This window comes from Nematolebias whitei, chromosome 1 (assembly GCF_014905685.2).
Source record: "Nematolebias whitei isolate Nwh7 chromosome 1, NemWhi1, whole genome shotgun sequence".
Taxonomy (NCBI): Eukaryota; Metazoa; Chordata; class Actinopteri; order Cyprinodontiformes; family Rivulidae; genus Nematolebias; species Nematolebias whitei.
The window spans coordinates 83,106,760-83,124,993 of NC_056498.1; the positions used below are offsets into that span (position 1 = coordinate 83,106,760).

Here is an 18,234-nt window from a genome sequence, read left to right on the forward strand (position 1 = left end):
TCTGGTTTACAGTCTCTTTCAGTTTGAGCCCTGCCTGGCGGCTCCCCGCCCACCGCTGCTCTCTGCTGCCTGCCTGCTGGGCGGACTGGGGCTGATCCGAGCCGACCAGTTCTGTGTTCTGTTGGCCCGGGCTGAGCGGGAGGAGTCATCTGGAGGACTTTCAGCGTCCGCACCTCCTGCTCCCTCCGGGGCAGAGACTCAGAGGAGGTGAGGAGCACCGTTTTTGTTTCGGTTTAATTTTCGCCTCCGATGTCGCTGCGTTTCGGCCAAACTTTGACGCCGCTGCAGCTGGGAGGCAGCTAGACGGACCCCCACCCCCGCACCATCCTCACGGAAACGTAGAGTGCGCCGCTGCGCGCGGGCACACGCGGGACTTCGGTACGTTCACGTGACATGATTAAAATTCGTTTTTAAAGGCCGCGACATTGACGCTCCGGAACTTTTTCACTACGGTTGATGGGGGCTTCGCGCGTGCGCCTACGTACAACGATACGATACGTACGATACGATAGTATGTGCGCGCGCGTTCATGGGCATGTGTCGCTGCGAGTGCGTCGCTCTTGATGTTGTTTTGATACAGGTGACGTAGGGCGTGACGTAGTCAACAGATGACATAAGCCGTTCTGTCGCGCACGAGCAGAAGAACAGCTGCGCGTGCGTGTCTCATTGACAGACACTGAGGAGGATTTCTGAGCTGCGCACTTTAGATTGTTCCAGCAAAATGAATAAAATAAAGGAGCTACTGTTGGACCGAGCGGTGAGGCTGAATCCAGCTACGGTCACACACCTGACTCATGCACGCACACATTCACGCGCGCATGCACGGGAGAATAAAGATCTCCTCTGATCAAAAGTAGAGCTTTCACTCTGCCCTCATGTTCATTTGACTTTAGAGTCAAAACCTGAATTTACAACACAGAGGAGCAAAAGTCAAAATGTTTAGCATTCCTAAGTGTTTACATTTTGTGACGTGGGGTTCTATAAAATATAATATTTCTGAAATAATCAAACTTTTTCAATAAAGCCCAGTAGTAATTTGGGATTTAATTTAGCTAAATCTAAACAAACTCTTATTTTGAAAAGTCTATACTATAGTGTGAAATGATCCATACATCCATCCATCATCTTTACCCACTTCTTCCTTTTCGGGTCGCGGGGGGTCACTGGAGCCCATGTCCAGCAGTCACTGTGTGAGAGGTGGGGGACACCCTGGACAGGTCTCCAGTCCATCACAGGGACACACAGAGACAAACGAGACAAACAACCATTCACTCTCTCTCACACCTAGGGACTATTTAGAGTTACCAATCAGCCTAACATGCATGTTTTTGGTCTGTGGGAGGAAACCGGAGTACCCGGAGAAAACCCACACATGCACGGAGAGAACATGCAAACTCCACCCAGAAAGACCCCTGGACCAGGATTTGAACCGGGATAACCTGCTCGCTGAGAGATCGTAGCTCTACCAACTTTACCACCGTGCTGCCCTAAGTAGTAGATAAGAAAAGTTAAAAAAATTAAAACGATTTTTATAAAAAATGAGTTCAGATAAAATGGGAATCAATGAGAGTTTTAGTGTGTACACACTGCACTCTGGGAGGATTTGAAAATAATTATTTGTCCTATAAGAAAGAGTGGCACAATGGGTGAAAGAAGACATGACAGTATTGTTATGTATAACTTATAACGTATAACTCTGTAAAAAGTGAAACCTTTGTGGGAATAATACAAGTGAATTTACCAAAGGATTGAGGAAGTTTGAACCATTCAAAATTTTGTATGTGACTATAACTTCAAAATAAATTCAGTTGATTTATAAAGTGCCAAGTCACAACAGAAGTTGTCTCAGGACACTGTACAAAACCATTCACGTTATAAAAGTCAATTAGTAAAAGTTATCTATCAAAGGAAGCCAGCAGTTACATTGAATCTTCGCCATCACAGTCTCCTACAATGTACAAAACAAGTACAAAGGCAACAGTAGAAAGGAAAAACCTTTTAACAGGAAGAAACCTCCAGCAGAACCAGGCTTAGGACCAGCAGCCACCTGCTTTGACCGGCTGGGGTTTGAGAGGACAGAAAGGAGAAAAATGCCCATGGTGAGAGGCACTGAGCTGTTGTGGGTCTACTCTTAAGGGCCTGACATACTCCATTCGATGCCAAACAGTTGAGTCAGTCACGTTGTTGCAGGACGTTTGTTTTCACACACACCTTTCATAGTCCATGAGACACAGTTTTAGAGCTCCTGGGAAACCCCTCCCGCTGCAGTATACATTACCGCAGAGGTTTCTTCCCACCCGAGGCTCCACTCTGTCCCTGCATCTGCCGTTTGGCCACAAATTTATCATGAAGAGACTTCCACACTTTTCAGCAGACAGACTCCTCCATACACAATTTCTGCACAATCGCTATCCAGGAGTTTTTGTCCATTTGACTAATTTATTGTGTTTGTTTGGTTGTGCAGTTGAATGTCAGAGTGCATTTCTGCATTGATAAATGCGCTCACACCTTCTGACCAATCGCACAATACTTGGCGCATAAGTCTGTGAGAAAAAGTTCAGCCCAGAACTTGTGTCGAGAAGGGCGGGCTAAGATGCTTTGTGGACAAAATGACACAATTTTTGTCACGCAACTGCGACAAGGAGAGCCGATTTCAGCACTTCAGATGGAGTATGCGGGGCCTTTTAGTCTCCCCCCCCCCCCCCCCCCTGACTTGATGCCTTTGTGTTGGAGTTTTCTCCGGTAGATGAGAGGGTAGATTCCCTGCACTTTCAGGTGTGGGGACGGGCTCTGACAGTTGTGTGTGCCTGTCATTCCCCAATCTGTTATGGAACCTGATCCGCAGTGTTGCTCATTTGTGTATGCGCTAAAAGGAATACTTCCAGGTCACGGATCGCCGTTGAATATGCTAGATTAAGGAAAATGTACTAGTATAATTTCATTTATGAGTAAGAACTGTCTGCATTTACTTAGAAAAGTATGTGTTCTATCTCAGCCGATTTTCATGTTGCTAATTTATGCCACTCATATTTTCGTTAAAATCATTGACATAATTACGTCATGGTCAAAACGATATGCAGCTTCAGCACTGAGCGGCGTTGTTTCACCATGGAAATAATTCATTCTATATCTTGCAGGGTTTTCTCATTCAGCCCAGGCTGGGGGTCAGGTCTAATGTATCACATATCATCTTAAACAATAATTTGTAACGGAAATACGAGGGGCATAAATTAGCTAAATCAAGATCGGTGGAGATAGAGCACACACTTTTCTAAGTAAATTAAGACAGTTTTTAGTCATAAACAACGGCAATCCGTGCGACCCAGAAGTACACTACGGATCGTGCTTACGTAACAGATAGGGGAATGACGGTGTCTATGTAGTATCCAGCCATCTTGTAGTCCTTAGCAGGGGTGCTGGAAGGTGCTCCAGCTGGGGACTTCTTTATTCTGTTAAGGGACTTGCTGTTTCTGTTAGGGGACAATGCCCACATGGATAATGACAGTGTGACCTGGAGGGGTGTGATTGGGAGGAACGGTCTCTCTGATCTGAACCCCAGCAGTAGTGTTCTGTAGTTGTACTTCTGTGCTAAGCCTCAAGTGGAGGAGTTCAAGTGTCTTTGGGGTTTTGTTTACGAGTGAGGGAAGAATGGAGCATGAACTTGACAGACAGATTGGTGTGGTGTCTGCAGTATTACGGACTCTGTGCCGGTCTGTTGTGGTGAAGAGGGAGCTGAGCTGTAAGGCAAAGCTCTCTGTTTACCAGTCGGCCTACATTTCTTCCCTCACCTATGGCCACAAACCCTTGGTAGTGACTGGAAGAATGTGATTGCGGATACAGGCGGTTGAAATGCGTTTGGTCCGCAGGGTACCTGAATTCTCCTATAGAGACGGGATGAGAAGTTCAGTTATCTGGGAGAGACCCGGAATAGAACTGCTGTTCCTTCACATCGAGAGGAGCCAGTTAAGGTGATTTGAGCATCTGGTAAGGATGCTCTTTGGGCGCCCCCCTAGGGAGGTGTGGCAAGCGTGTCCAACTGGGAGGAGACCCCAGGGAAGACCCAGGTCGTGCTGGAGAGACCATTCTCTTGGTTGACTGGGAACACTTTGAAGTTCTCCCAGAAGCTGGAAGAAGTGGATGTGGAAAGAGATGTCTGGTCTCTGTTCAAGCTGCTGCCCCCTCGGCCCGACTTCGGAACAAGTGGAAGACGGGCAGATAGACATAGAATGACAGGTTCGGGTACTTTCTATTAGAAGAAAGACAAAAACACATGTTAAGGAAAGCAATATTTGCTAATTTAAACAGGTGCAGTAGAGCAAGTACAGACAGCACCAGTGTTGGCGAAAGTGGTCTATTTGTCCTCCAGCAGTCTAAGCCTATAGCATTATAACCAACATAACATAACATAGCTCAGGAAATCCAAGCCCACCCTAACTATAGGATTGATCAAAAAAGAAAGTCTGAAGCCAAAGTAGACGATGCGTCCGCCTCGCAGACAGAAACTGGAAGTTGGTTCCACAAAAGAATTTCCTGATAACTGAAAGGTCTTCCTCCCATTCTACTGTTGTAAACTCTAAGAACCACAAGTAAACCTGCAGTCTGAGAGGAAAGTGATCTGTTAAAAAATATGGAACAATAAGATGTGTTATATAAGCTGAAGCTAGGTTGTTGAGAGCTTTGTAGGCTAGAAGTAAGATTTAAAATTATTTTCTGAAATTGACAGGGAGCCAATGGAGAGAAGCTAAAACTGGAAAAATATGATATTCCTACTAGCTCTCATTATTACTTTGGCAGCAGCAATTCCAGCATATCACAGGGGTAGTTTGTAGTGCTGCCGCCTCAGCAAAACGGTTGCAAGTCGAATCCTTGCCTGGTGCCGTTTTGGGTGGAGTTTGCATGTTCTCTCCATGCATGTGAGGGTTTTCACCATGTATTCCAGTTTCCTCCCACAGACCAAAAACATGCATGTTAGGCTGACTGGTAACTCTAAATTGTCCCTAGGTGTGAGTGAGAGTGAATGGTTGTTTGTCTCATTTGTCTCTGTCCCTGTGATGGACTGGAGACCTGTGCAGAGTGTCCCCCGCCTCTCGCACAATGACTGCTGGATATGGGCACTAGTGACCCCCGCAACCCAGAAAGGAAGAAGCCAGTGAGAATAATGGATTGATGGATGCGTGGCAGGACTATATCACACCTATGTTTAACGTTCTATAGGAACACCATCAAAAGTCCTTACCCTACATTGTGATCTACTAATAACGTTTAAAAATGTCACAAGGTAAATTCTGTCATATAAAGTCACTGTGACCCATTTAAACTGAATGATCTTTAGAATGCCAAGTATGTCTGAGTTACGTTATTTTTTCATTGTCCAATTTCACCATGGCTTTTATTTTACACAAATTATGCGTTGTCTTGATTACCATCAATGGATAGCCGCCTGAATGTTTTGAAACTTTTTTTTATTCAAGACAAACACAACACAATATGGGTAAATACAGTAGGTGGACTAAGTTACAAAGCACACTGCAATTTTCAGAAATGCTGTAGCCAAATCAAGCCACATTTCCTCCTCCAGTCAAAGCCAGTTATTCAAATTTGGTCTAACTCCATCTCAATTCTGCATCTTAACCTTCTTGTATAGCTCTAACTATGCAATAAACATATTTTGTTTGCAGTTACTTACATGATAATTGTATGTATGTGATAAATAGACATACTGCTGTTTACCAGCTCTCATAAAATAAACTTGAGATCTGATACTAATTCCACCTTTAGATTCATTTACTGCACAATAACTGCAAGACACATGATTTCTCTCCATAACTCAAATACATGCTTCAGATTCAAGTTTGTGCAGTAAATATAAAAATGTGTGAGCAGAAAATAACTTTTATCATCCAATCCCAATTTTTTCTTTGTTGCAGTGAAACCAAAAATAATTCAGATTCGTAAAAGTGACAAAGCAATGGGGACAAATTGGAGGGCTTAGCCATTCATGGTAACATACAAAACTTTATACAACTATGTTGATTCTGTAACAGTTTTTTTTGCAGTATTTTTCTTTAAACCACTAGACTGTTGCTTTAGCAGTGTATTGAGGGTCATTGCCCTGCTGGAAACTGCTTGCGGACCTTCGGGTGGCCAGCGTGGGACCAGTGGTCCAATTGAGTCGTCAGATAGAGGGATGAAAAGTCCTGGTGGGCTCTGGAGAGAGGCCGGACCTACGGCGGCACATCCCCTCTCGGAGGTCCTTGTGGGCCGGCTAGCAGCTCTCAGATTCGCCGATGGATCTGGAGGTCCGGTTTTGCTTCAGTTCTAGTCCAGTTCCCAGTGGGTTCCATGCTGCTCTCTGCATCCACTGGGCACCGAAGTCTCAGTAATAAGGACAGAACTTTTTCCAATCAGATCAAAACTTTCCCTCCAGTATTTTAGCAGAAGGCGATGGGGCTTCTGGGCAGGACACTGTTGGCTTCTGGGAAATGTAGTCATTATCAGAATCAGCTTTATTGTCACTGCACGGAAGCACAACAACATTACATTTCAGTACAGCCCGTCCAAATAAAACATAAACAGACATGGGGGGACAGAGGTGTCTGAGGCCGCGGCCTCGTGGGAGGCGCTGCCTTTTTTATTTAGATAGAAAAGAGAAACACGGTGGAAGGGGAGGTATAACACAATCATATTTCACACTGTTCTAGACGGGACAGTGTGAAAGTTTCAAAAGAAAACTTCATCACAGAAACAGCAACATACTGATGACATTGTATGAGCGGGAATACATTGTAGGCTTATTGAGAGAAAATTATAAAATGGAAGCACCTGTCCGAAGTATTTTTATTTTTTCCTTAACTTTGTACTGTACATTACAGTATCCCATACTGTCCCAATCACCTGAGTAAAATTAAAGTTGATAATCATGTTGTGTACAATTTTTTCATGTACAATCTTACTTTAAAAAACCGCGAAAGAGAGAGTCCGTGAACGTCGAACCACCAAGTAGCGAGGGACTACTATATTTTAATATTTTGCTCCATCCATCTTTCCTTTAACAGACCAGCTTCCCAAACTGTGCTGATTGAAAACATCATCACATCATGAAACTGCCACCACTATGCGTTACTGTGGTGCAAGATGGTGCTTTAAACTTAACTTTCCAAGTCAGCACAGTTCAAGATGGCCACCACAACTAATCAACTTAAACCGACATGAATATGACTCTGACTCAGTCAATTTCACTAAGTAGTCTGTTGTTCCTGATGCTTTTTTGTTACAATTTATTGTCTGTGATACAACCATGAAGTTTTGTGTGTATTCTAATTTTTTACATTTTATCTTCTTTAGGTGACATCATTGTAACCCACCAAGTCATGGAGACTGGCCCTTCTGTACTCTGACCTTTTCTGGAATAAAAATGGCCGTTTGTCTGAGAATAAAGGAATGAATCTGAAGCATCATTTTACCAACAGAGATTTTAAGTAACAGTTTGATAGAAAGAGGATTGCACAAGTTTATGGTTTTGATTTCCCTTTTAATGGCCTACATGTTGTTCGATAAGGATAGAATAACATCGGAGTGGAAGAATATTTTCAAGAAGAACTGATTGCAAAACTTCAATTTAAGAATGGAGCAGGATTTTACACAGTAAAACTGGTCTTCTTTATCCTGGATTCATTATTCCCCACACTCAGTTCTGCTCTGAATGGACCTCTGTCTCTCCTGAAGCTCCAGGGACACATTTCCCTCCAACTTTGCCTCCTGACTCTTTCTGCAAACTTGTCCAAACACATTAAAAACTCCAAACATGGCTGCTACAGGACGGAGGCACCTGGTGAGGGATTTCAACCACTTCATCACGTGTTATCTGTGCCGAGGTTACCTGATCAAACCGACCACTGTCACTGAGTGCTTGCACACCTGTGAGTGAAAACACAAACACAGTGAGGTCTTTTGACATTATGATGTTCATGTTATCAGTCAAGTTCAAGTCAATTGTATTGCCATTCATATCACGTGGTACATGAGGTGGAACGAAATTATGTACACAGGGTCCCAGTTACATCCAAAAATAGCAAAAATATAAAGTGAAAAAAGAAACAGTAAATAAGGATCTAAGATGTACACTATAAGATATACGCCAAACGAACGCCAAATGGTACACTAAAAGATCTAAGGTAGCAGCAGCCCGAACATGAGTATGTGTTGAGTAGATGAGTATGAATGATTACAGCAGCATGAGATCAGCAGCAATGGATAATCAGCAGCATAGATAAGTCACATATCACCAATTAAAGTGTCATTACAGTGATTATTCTGGTTAGAGATTCATGAGTCTAACAGCCTCAGGGTAGAAGCTGTTCCTCAGTCTATTGGTTCTACACTTAATGCTCCTCAACCTCCTGCCTGAAGGGAGCAGGGCAAAAAGTGTGTGTGCTGGTGAGTGTGGTCCTTCATGATGCAGGTGGCCCTCTTGCTGCATCTGGAGGTGTAGATGTCTGTGATGGTGGGGAGACTGACTCCATCATACTTCTGTGCAGCTTTCACCACTCTCTGCAAAGCTTTTCTTTCTGCAGCTGTGCAGCCTCCATGCCACACGTTGATGCTGGAGCACAGGATGCTCTCCACTGCACACCTGTAGAAGGAGGTGAGGACTGAGCTTCCCAGATCAGCTCGGCTCATCCGCCTGAGGAAGTAGAGTCTCTGATGAGCTTTCTTGATCAGGCTGGTGGTGTTGTTGCTCCAGCTGAGGTTGTTGTTCAGGTGCACTCCCAAGTACTTGTAGCTGGAGACCACTTCCACTGCAGATCCTCTTATGAGAAAAACTGGATTTAGTCTTTGAAATAGCTTGGTTTTCTCCAAGTGGTGTTTGGAGTAAACTGTCAAACCAGATTTAAGGTTCCCACCACAACTAACTGACCTCAGCAATCACAACAATCACCATATCTGTCAGTTTTACTGACGTTAAGCAAAAATGTGTTGTGGTCGTAGGCAAGACATCCTGAACACATACTCTGAGTGATCACATATCATGTGAGATATATGTTGGTCACAGTTGGATGAGTTCAGACCCAGGAATGCAGACTGACACAGAGAACTCAAAATTAAAGTGGAACTTCTTTTGTTAAAGCAAAGGGCTCATGTGGGAACAAAACTTTCAACTGAAAATAGGCGCAAGGAGGAATGATGGGACACACAGGAGATTAGGTATGACATGAAAAACACTCGTGAGTTGTGAGAAACGGATGGCTAATATGGACGGGCTGATCAGAAGAGTGGCTGCAGCTATGACTAATGAAACGAACACGTGTGACTGGGCGTGTCAGGAATGAGGAGCAGAGATTAATTGTGGAAAAGTACTAGAGAAAGTAGCTGGTGACACAAACAGCACAAGTGGGAACAAAATGTCACAAAACAATTAAAAACCACAGACTGTGACAATGTCTACAACTTTAACATGTAGGGCAGCATCAGTACTGGATGTGTACAAAGACTTTCATTTGATATACTGTCAAGATATATTCAAGATTAACACCAAGCAAGGTGCTGAAACTGAGTACATTAGTTTCCTTTTTTATACTGAAAACCACTCTGTGTACTGTATTTAAGGAAATTTAATATGTTTTTGTCTTTTAATAGTGTAAAAGGATAAAGAAGTCTGGAAACAAATAATTTTTTAATTTGACCTATTTCATATTTTATAATTGCCTTCATACAATCTGGAACATAGTAAAAACAAGTTACAGTATTTTTCTAGACCTTTCTAAAGTATTAATTTCATATTTAAACTCTGTACTGATGATCAATAACTATAGAACACTTAAAATGATTTAAAGTAGCCTTTAAAATGTTCCGTTTTGTTAGAAATGTAGAAAATTAAATGTAAGAGGACTGAGACAAAAATTATTCTGGGAGTTCTTGACCAATCACAAAATCCTATGTTGGATGGAAAAGTCTTTATTGTGGAAAAGTGATCACAGAAATAGTTTATTTTGAAATTAAAGGTGATGTTTCCTGACACACATCTGCTCATATTCAGGGTTCATTTAGTATGTCAAACACGAGGTATCATGATTGGATGCAATTTGGCTAATATCATTTTTAAGACTTGTATGCTTAAAGAGTTTTTTAATTTAAACCCAGTAAATCATGCTAATGTAATGTTGTTTCTTGCAGTCTGTAAGAGCTGTATTGTGCAACACTTTGAGGAGAGCAATGACTGTCCCAAATGTGGCATTCAGGTGCATGAGACCAACCCTCTGGAGATGCTCAGGTAAAAATCAACTTCCTTTTCTTCTTTTATTTAGACTTCTTTAAATTTAATTTTGTATGTTTTTCTGTCATTTGCACATTTTTAAAAATCTTTCTCCTAATCAAATGCTTGGTCATTTTAATAGTTGTAGTTTTCAGTGCTTGGAAAATTTGTGACGTATTTGTTTTGGGTTTGTTTTGTTATTTGGCGCATGTTTTATTCTCATAATCTCTAATCCCTCTTTTTCCTTTTTTTTAATCCTCCACCCCTCCATTGACCTCCTCCCTGTCACTCCACCTCCATCATATTTTCAGGTTGGACAACACCCTGGAGGAGATCATCTTCAAGTTGGTTCCTGGGCTCAGAGAAAGTTAGTCTGACAGACTTTCCTTTTTAATCTGTCTAAAAGTTGGCAATGCATTTTTAAAATCAACAATTCCGTTGCATAATTTAACCAAGACATTGACAACTCCTCACCCCCCAAAACATTTAGCCTACTGGTCCCACTAGATGGTTTCATGCTTTTTTCAATAATTTCTTGCGGGATCAATAAAGTTACATCTTATCTTCATCTGTCATAGGAAACTACCTGATGAATCATTGGACAGATTTCAATCAACTCCCAGAAAATATTAATTGGATATACATCTACCACTGATTATTTTTCAGAGTTATTCATTCATTCATTCATTCAACCTTTATTTAAACAGATAGTCACATAGAGCCTCAACGACTCATTTACAAGTGAGACCTGTTTGGACAGTCAATAAAAATGGTAAACTGGACACATGTAGGAGTTGGAGGTGAAAAAATTCCTATCAGACTTTTTTTTTCCTGCCTGAGAAGAAAAAACTGTGATATTAAAAAACACCTCACACAAACAAGCACATAGTGACGTAGACATTCTGCAGAGGGGGACGACGAGAGCGGTGAACATGTTCATAGACGCTCTCAAGGGCACTGTAAGAGTTCTAATAAGGATGTAATAATCTGCCAGTGTCCTCTTGTGAGATCCATAAACATTCTCGAGGTATCTAAAAAAGTTAAATCTGGTCCTCTGGACATTCAAAAAAAAAAAAAACAAAGCAAAACAACAAAAAATGTAGAAACGTTTCGTCTCTCATCCGAGAGACATGCATCAGGAGATTCTCGAGGTATGTTGAGGAATGGCCAAGAATAACGACTATGAGAATGCAAGAGTCCTGAAACGATGACACAAAGTTTATTCAGCTGGTTTCATCTGGTTATCAGTTGGAAATTTCTCAGGGAGGGGGTGGTGAGCATCAGATCACATGTTCTCCAGGTGAATTCAGATAAGATGGCCTTCAAGGCCAGCCAAGGGAGCCAAATTCAGATAAACACACAGTTGTTTTGGGGGCAGGCAGAACTTAATGACATCTACCTTGAGTCTGTGTTGGTCCACTCGGTTCCGAAATGTCCAAATTACATGGCCACACCGATGGAACGTGACTGAGTAAAATCCCCAAGATCTGATGCATTCTGCCCAAAGCATTTGAGTCTGGGTACTCGAGGCATGAACCAAGCCATCATAAAGGCAAGCAGCATGATCAGGTCCAAATTTGCTGCCGACGACTTCCTGGATTGTAGATAAAACCAACAACCAGCCAAATCCGAAAAGCAAGAACCAGTTATTGTAAATCCAATTAAACATGTGTCCTTAAAATCACAAATGGCAGCAGAGATAGCCACATCATCAAGTCTTCAAGTCGATGAGATATCCAGTTGCATGCGTGCCAACAGGGTAAATCAGCTCGTCTAAAGCCTGTCTTCTCTTCGAAGAAATGTTGTAAATTGAGTTGAGGGACCAACTGGTCAAAACAAGTCCAAAATTATGGTTTGGAAGATATGCAAGAGAGGCTCAGAAGCAGTTTCACAGACAGACAGAAAAGCAAAGCGGAGAGGGAGGGGAGAAGCGTCCGATCTTGGCGAGAGCCACTGGTAAAGTTAACTTGATTCAATATGGCTGCCCCCACTAAATGACCTTAGCAAACACAAAAATAAACGTGAATCAGTCCGTTTTACAGATAATGAGCTACAATTTGGCCTAACACTGATGCACAATTTAGACTTTGTGCATTCCAGTGTTTCCTGTACCATGATACAACCCTGTCAATGGAACCGAGCGCCCTGCCTACCGAACTGAACCAACCCCCAGATCTGTCACTGCCAGCACTGACTTAGCGCTAAGCTAGCAACATGCAATACAGATGCGCTAGCTAAAAAGCTCAGTTTCCCTCATGCTTAGCTGTCTCCAGTGCTTGAAAACTGTCGGTACAACAGCGCTCAACATAGATGTGTCTCGGTCACCACAGTCTCCACCACCCCACCCCCCATCGACAAAAATCACGGAAGAGATGAGCGCCCTGCCAAGACAAGTAATGTAGGTGAAACACTGCATTCTGTCAATAAATGTTGGTTTCAGTTAGACATGAGAATTGTAGGGAGAAGAGGAGAAACTTTAATGGGTTATAGTGATTGTGCTGCTTTAAGTAATCTTGACTGTAAAGTACATAAAGTGAATCTGTTTTGGTAGGCTATCCTGTACCCCCTTCAGACAGGCCTTTGAAAACTTTCAGGAGGTGCACATATAGAAATGGTTCACAGTGACAACAGAATTGGATCCAGGAATGCAGAACGACTGGAAGAGCTCCAAAAACAAAACTAAACCCCAAAAAGGCTGACATCGGTGCAAACTTAGTGGAAAAATCACAAGGAGCTCGAAGGGACTGGACTGTGGAATGAAAGGACTGAGGATTAGTGGAGGTGTGACTACAGCTGTGACTAAAAGAATGAGAAACAGGTGTGGTGGGTGTGGCAGGACAGAAGGAGCTAAAATTAACCGAGAAGAAGTTAATACATATACAGGGTAACACAAGTAATAAAACTAACCACAGGAATCACAATACAAAAATAAACCTGGTCATAAAACACAAAGTTTTTAGTCTTAAACTAACAGATCCTGACTAACTGTTGCTCAGTTCACGTGCAGCTGTTGCCTGAAATTACACTTTCTTTACTCTTCAGGCCGACACAAATTAACAAACTGTCGCTTATTTAAAACTACACGTTAGAAACAAAATAATTAACCTCTATACAGAATATCAAGGCCAAGTTGTCTTTATTGCCATCATTGTCAGTCATATCAGAATCTTCTGGTGGTCATCCATAACTTTTCTTTTGAGGATGACTATACAAAAACAAACAGGTATTTTAATAATCTAGGATTCTGAATCTGATTGATTTTGTAGAATTCTGCCTGATTGTGTGTGTCAAAGTTTGTTTCTGCTTTTTATCTATTGTTGATGTGAACTAGAAGAGGAACAGCAAGAACTTGAATTCTGGAGGAAAAAGCAGCCCAAAGAAAATGGTCAAGGTAAGTCACAGGTTCCAGAACCTCCTGATGCATGCGCAATAATCCAGGTAGAAAAATATAAAAAAGTTAAATCTGGTCTTCTGGACATTCAAAAAACAAAACAAAAAAATGCAGAAACGTTTCGTTTCTACATTAAAAAAAAAATTTTTTTTTTATGTCCAGAGGACCAGATTTAACTTTTTTAGATGGTTCCAGAACCCTTTTTTATGACTAACCAGGATTATCTCTAATCTTACACTGATCTTTTTAGAGTTCAAGTTGTTTTAATATTCAGAAGAGAAAATACACATGAAATAATCAAGTTAGGGAAGTTTTAGATCAAGTTTTGATTCATCAGCTTGTGACCGATCATCAAATTTATTTGATGCTTATTTCACACAATTTTTTGCTTATATGTGTCATTTGCCACATTCATGAGAAAACAGGCCTTTAACTGTTCATAGTAGTGGGTTATTTTATTTTTATTATGTTGTACCTACAATTTGTTTTGACCACATTTGTACAGCCCCAGTTGCTGGTGAAGATTCAGTCATCCAGGTCATGATCAGTCCAAAAAAAAGATTTACCGTACTTGCTGCCATACACGTCGCACCACCGTATAAGTCGCATCTATTATGTGTCACCACTGACGTGTTGCGTTTGTTACGCGTCACCGCTGACAACTCGAAAACGTGGGCTGAATCCATAAATATAGACCTGTGCTGTGCCAAAATTCGACTGGCTGACAAATGGTGGCTGTAAGAGTGTGCATGGGAGGACTTTAACAAGAATTTAACAAGATTAACACTTAAAAACAATTATTTGTTTGCTTGAAATTATAGTAAATGTGTGTCTCAGTTGAACTTTTCCTTAATAAATGCACTTTAATGGTCAAATCAGCTGCATTTCACCTGGGCGGCGCGGTGAAATGCAGCTGATTTGACGTTTGCTCCATCAGTTCTGCAGCGAGACAAAGGTGGCTTGTATGGCAAGCCAAGTGTCTCATTAATAGCCACTTTTACCTATTAATGAGTCACTTGGCTTGCCATATCACTAGAACGTCGTCTAGTGGCCGAAAAATTGTAGTGTTCAATATTTTCAGTCAGACTGAATGAAATCATTAGATCTCAGCCAAAAACTGGGCTATAAATATGGGGAAAAGCATAAATACGTCATTTCGCTGTATAAGTCGCAGGCATGCTAATTTATGAGAAAAAACAACAACTGCGACTTATACAGTAAAAAATACGGTAATACAAAACCAACTGGACTTTTATTCTGAAGCTGAAGATGTTTCTCTTCCCATCTGGGGGCTTTATCAATTTTTAAATGCCTGGAGTGTGTGGAGTTCCAAGTTTTATAGAACTGCATGAGAGACCTGGTTGTGTGCTTGGATTCACATGCAGATTAGACTGGATCTACTCACCCCGCACAGTGGAACTCCACACACGCCACACATTTTGACATTGATAGTCTCCCAGATTTGAAGCAAAATATCTTCAGCTATAGAATAGAAGTCCAGTTGTTTTTGTTTTTTAACATTTTTGGGATAAGACTCCAATACCCCAAAAGTTTTGACGACATTGTGTAAAATGTACATAAAGTTAAAATTCTATGATGTGCAAATCTCATAAACCCATATTTTTTCCACAATACAACACAGTGAACATATCAGAAGTTTAAACTAAAAAATGTTACCTTTTTTTTAGCAAAGAAATTAGATGATTTTAAATTTGATGTCAGAAACACATCTTTAAAAAGTCGAGACAGGAGCAACAAAATGCTGTGTTAATAAAGTGTTAATAAAGTGTTAATAAAGCAGCAGCTGGAAGAGCAATTGACAACTTATTAGGTCAATGAACAACAGGTCAGTAAAAGGACGTGATATGACATGAGCATTTTAGAGAGGCTGAATCTCAGAAGTAAAGATGCAGAAGTTCAGCAGTCTGTGAAAAAACTGTTGAAAAGTAATGAAAAAAAATTCAGAATAAAGTTCCTCAATGGAAATAGGAAACTCTTCGAACAGCTCATCTACAGTTTATAATAGCATCAAAAAACTGGAACAATGTCTGTGCTCAGAAAAGACTGAAATTCAATACTAGATACCTGTGATCTTCAGGCCCTCAGGGGCCACTGCAACAGAAAACAAGCCTGATTCTGTTCTAAACATCATTGCATGGACTCAGGAACACTTCCACAGATTATTGTACTGTAAACACAGTTCACCAAATGCTAGTTAAAGCTCTATCACACAAATAAAAAGCCATGTGTGAACAATACCCAGAAACACTCACGTTCTTTCAAGGCCAAAGTTCATTTTGAAATGGACTGAGGCAAACTGCAAAACCATTCTGTGAAAACAAGAGTGGTGGTGCAGAGGTTAGCCTGTGACTGGGAGGTTGCTGATTCAAACTTCCTGTTATATCAAAATGTGAGTGGGAACGGTGAAGTACCCACGCTCGTCTCCACCCTCATTTGCTCCTCTCTGGGTCCTTGAGCAACCTCCACCCCCGTTTGCTCTGGGGCACTCTAGAAGGCAGCCTTCTGCTCCATACCAACAGCTGCAGCACCTTGGTGGGCAGTGGTTGTGTCAGGAAGGTCATCCGGTGCAAAAACAATTGTCAGATCTTCATGTTTCTAGCTCGTTGTAGCGACCCCTGAAGAAGGAAGCAGCCGAAAGAAGGAGAAATAAAAGACTTGCAAATCCTTGCATCCTGTCTTTACATAACAACATCCCGACTCTTTGGGGATTTGGGTTGTTTTGGTTCAGTTAAAAATTATTTGTAATTTTTCTGTTCATCTTGTGATTTAACATCTTATAAAGGAACTCATAAAATTGTGTTGGGAATTTTTTTCACATAGAAATCTCCCGGTGTCAGTGGTTGCCCGATGGAGGTAGTGATGGGGGTGATGGTGCAGATGACAGCGGTGATGGAGGGGAAGATGGAGACTACCACAGGAGTGATCCTCAGATAGCCATCTGTCTGGACTGCCTGCACAACACGGGGCAGTCGGAGGAGAGCACTGTAACGGTGGGCTTTAAGGCACTTGGGCAATTATTTTTGACTGCATCAAAACCATAAATGCATCAGATGTTTTCTAGTTTTATTCCTAGAAAAGCAAAAAAAAAACCTTTTTATTTGCCAGGTTTTTATTTCTGTAAAGCTTCTCATTTAAAATTTTTTCTTCTTCTTCCATTTAGGATTTGATGAAGAGATTCATCCGCTGCTCCAGCAGAGTCACTGTGGGAACCATTAAGAAATTTCTCAGTCTTAAACTAAAGCTCCCGAGTTCTTATGAAGTAAGAAAACTTTAATTCTCCAGTTTCAAACTAATACAGGACATTTCATAAATCAGCTTAAAGAACAGTAGTCAGTCAAATAATTTATTAGTAATTTTAATTGTTTGCTTGTTATTTTGAGTTTTTTTTAAGTAGCAGAAGTTTAGCTTGTTAGAACCTTAAAGGAAAATATTTATTTCTCTTTGAATTCAAGTTATTTTGAGGATAATTTTTTATTTAAAGGTCTTGCATATGAGGACTTAATCAAAAATAATCTGGTCTTTATCAGGTTTGAAAATTATTCAGATCCAACTTCAAATGAACAAAAACATACAACAGTTTCCACCATGTCATTATTTATTAAGCAAAAAAAAAAAAACAACAAAAATGAAAAGCTGTGTGTGTGTGTGTGTGTGTGTGTGTGTGTGTGTGTGTGTGTGTGTAAAATCTAAGTCCAGCCAATAATCCATCCATCCATTATCTTTACCCGTTTATTCCATTTTGGGTCACGGGGGTCGCTGGTGCCCACGTCCGGCAATCACTGTGCGAGGGGCGGGGTACACCCTGGACAGGTCTTCAGTCCATCACAGGGCCACATAGAGACAAACGAGACAAACAACCATTCACTCTCTCACTCACACCTAGGGACAATTTAGAGTTACCAATCAGCCTAACATGCATGTTTTTGGACTGTGAGAGGAAACTGGAGTGCCCGGAGAAAACCCACGCATGCACGGAGAGAACATGCAAACTCCACCCAGAAAGGCCCCTGGACCGGGGTTTGAACCAAGGACCTGCTTGCTGAGAGGCAGCAGTTCTACCAGTTGCGCCACCGTGCTGCCCCGCCAATAATCCAACAGTTTGTAGAATTAATCTCCTTTAGCAGCAGTAACTCCTGTAGTGGTTTTCACTATAAGTCAAGTTCAAGAATCTTTATTATCCCAAGGGGCAATTAGTTTCACAGTCAGTAGTTACACAAAACATCCAGGCTAGACATTAAGACATTAAAATAACAGAAATCATCACTGTTCATTGAGAAGCCTGATGCTACAGGGATAAGTGAGAATTTCAGTCTGTTCATCTTCCTGGCAGCAGATACCTGCGTCCAGATGGAAGCAACCTGAACTCCCCATGGACTGGATGATCAGGATCTGCCAGAACCAGCTTGGCCCTGTTCACTGACCTCACCTTGTGTAGGTCAGTGAGGTTCTGTTGGTCAGTGAGGTTCTGTAGGTCAGTCAGGTTCTGTTGGCCAGTGAGGTTCTGTAGGTCAGTCAGGTTCTGTTGGCCAGTGAGGTTCTGTAGGTCAGTGAGGTTCTGTAGGTCAGTGAG

The 18,234-nt window shown here is 41.6% G+C and overlaps 1 protein-coding gene across 2 annotated transcripts in view; it reads left to right on the forward strand.

Moving 5' to 3' along the window:
* The first annotated feature begins 7,648 nt into the window (after window positions 1–7,648).
* Window positions 7,649–18,234, forward strand: part of LOC119420451 (polycomb group RING finger protein 5-B) — a 20,288-nt gene continuing 9,702 nt past the window's right edge. For both annotated transcript variants that reach the window (XM_037687849.1, XM_037687857.1), the window contains exons 1-6: window positions 7,649–7,919; window positions 10,174–10,270; window positions 10,564–10,619; window positions 13,584–13,643; window positions 16,485–16,654; window positions 16,825–16,923. In XM_037687849.1, the coding sequence (XP_037543777.1) occupies window positions 7,805–7,919; window positions 10,174–10,270; window positions 10,564–10,619; window positions 13,584–13,643; window positions 16,485–16,654; window positions 16,825–16,923 (597 nt within the window). In that variant the 5' untranslated portion in view covers window positions 7,649–7,804. The remainder of the gene's footprint in view (window positions 7,920–10,173; window positions 10,271–10,563; window positions 10,620–13,583; window positions 13,644–16,484; window positions 16,655–16,824; window positions 16,924–18,234) is intronic.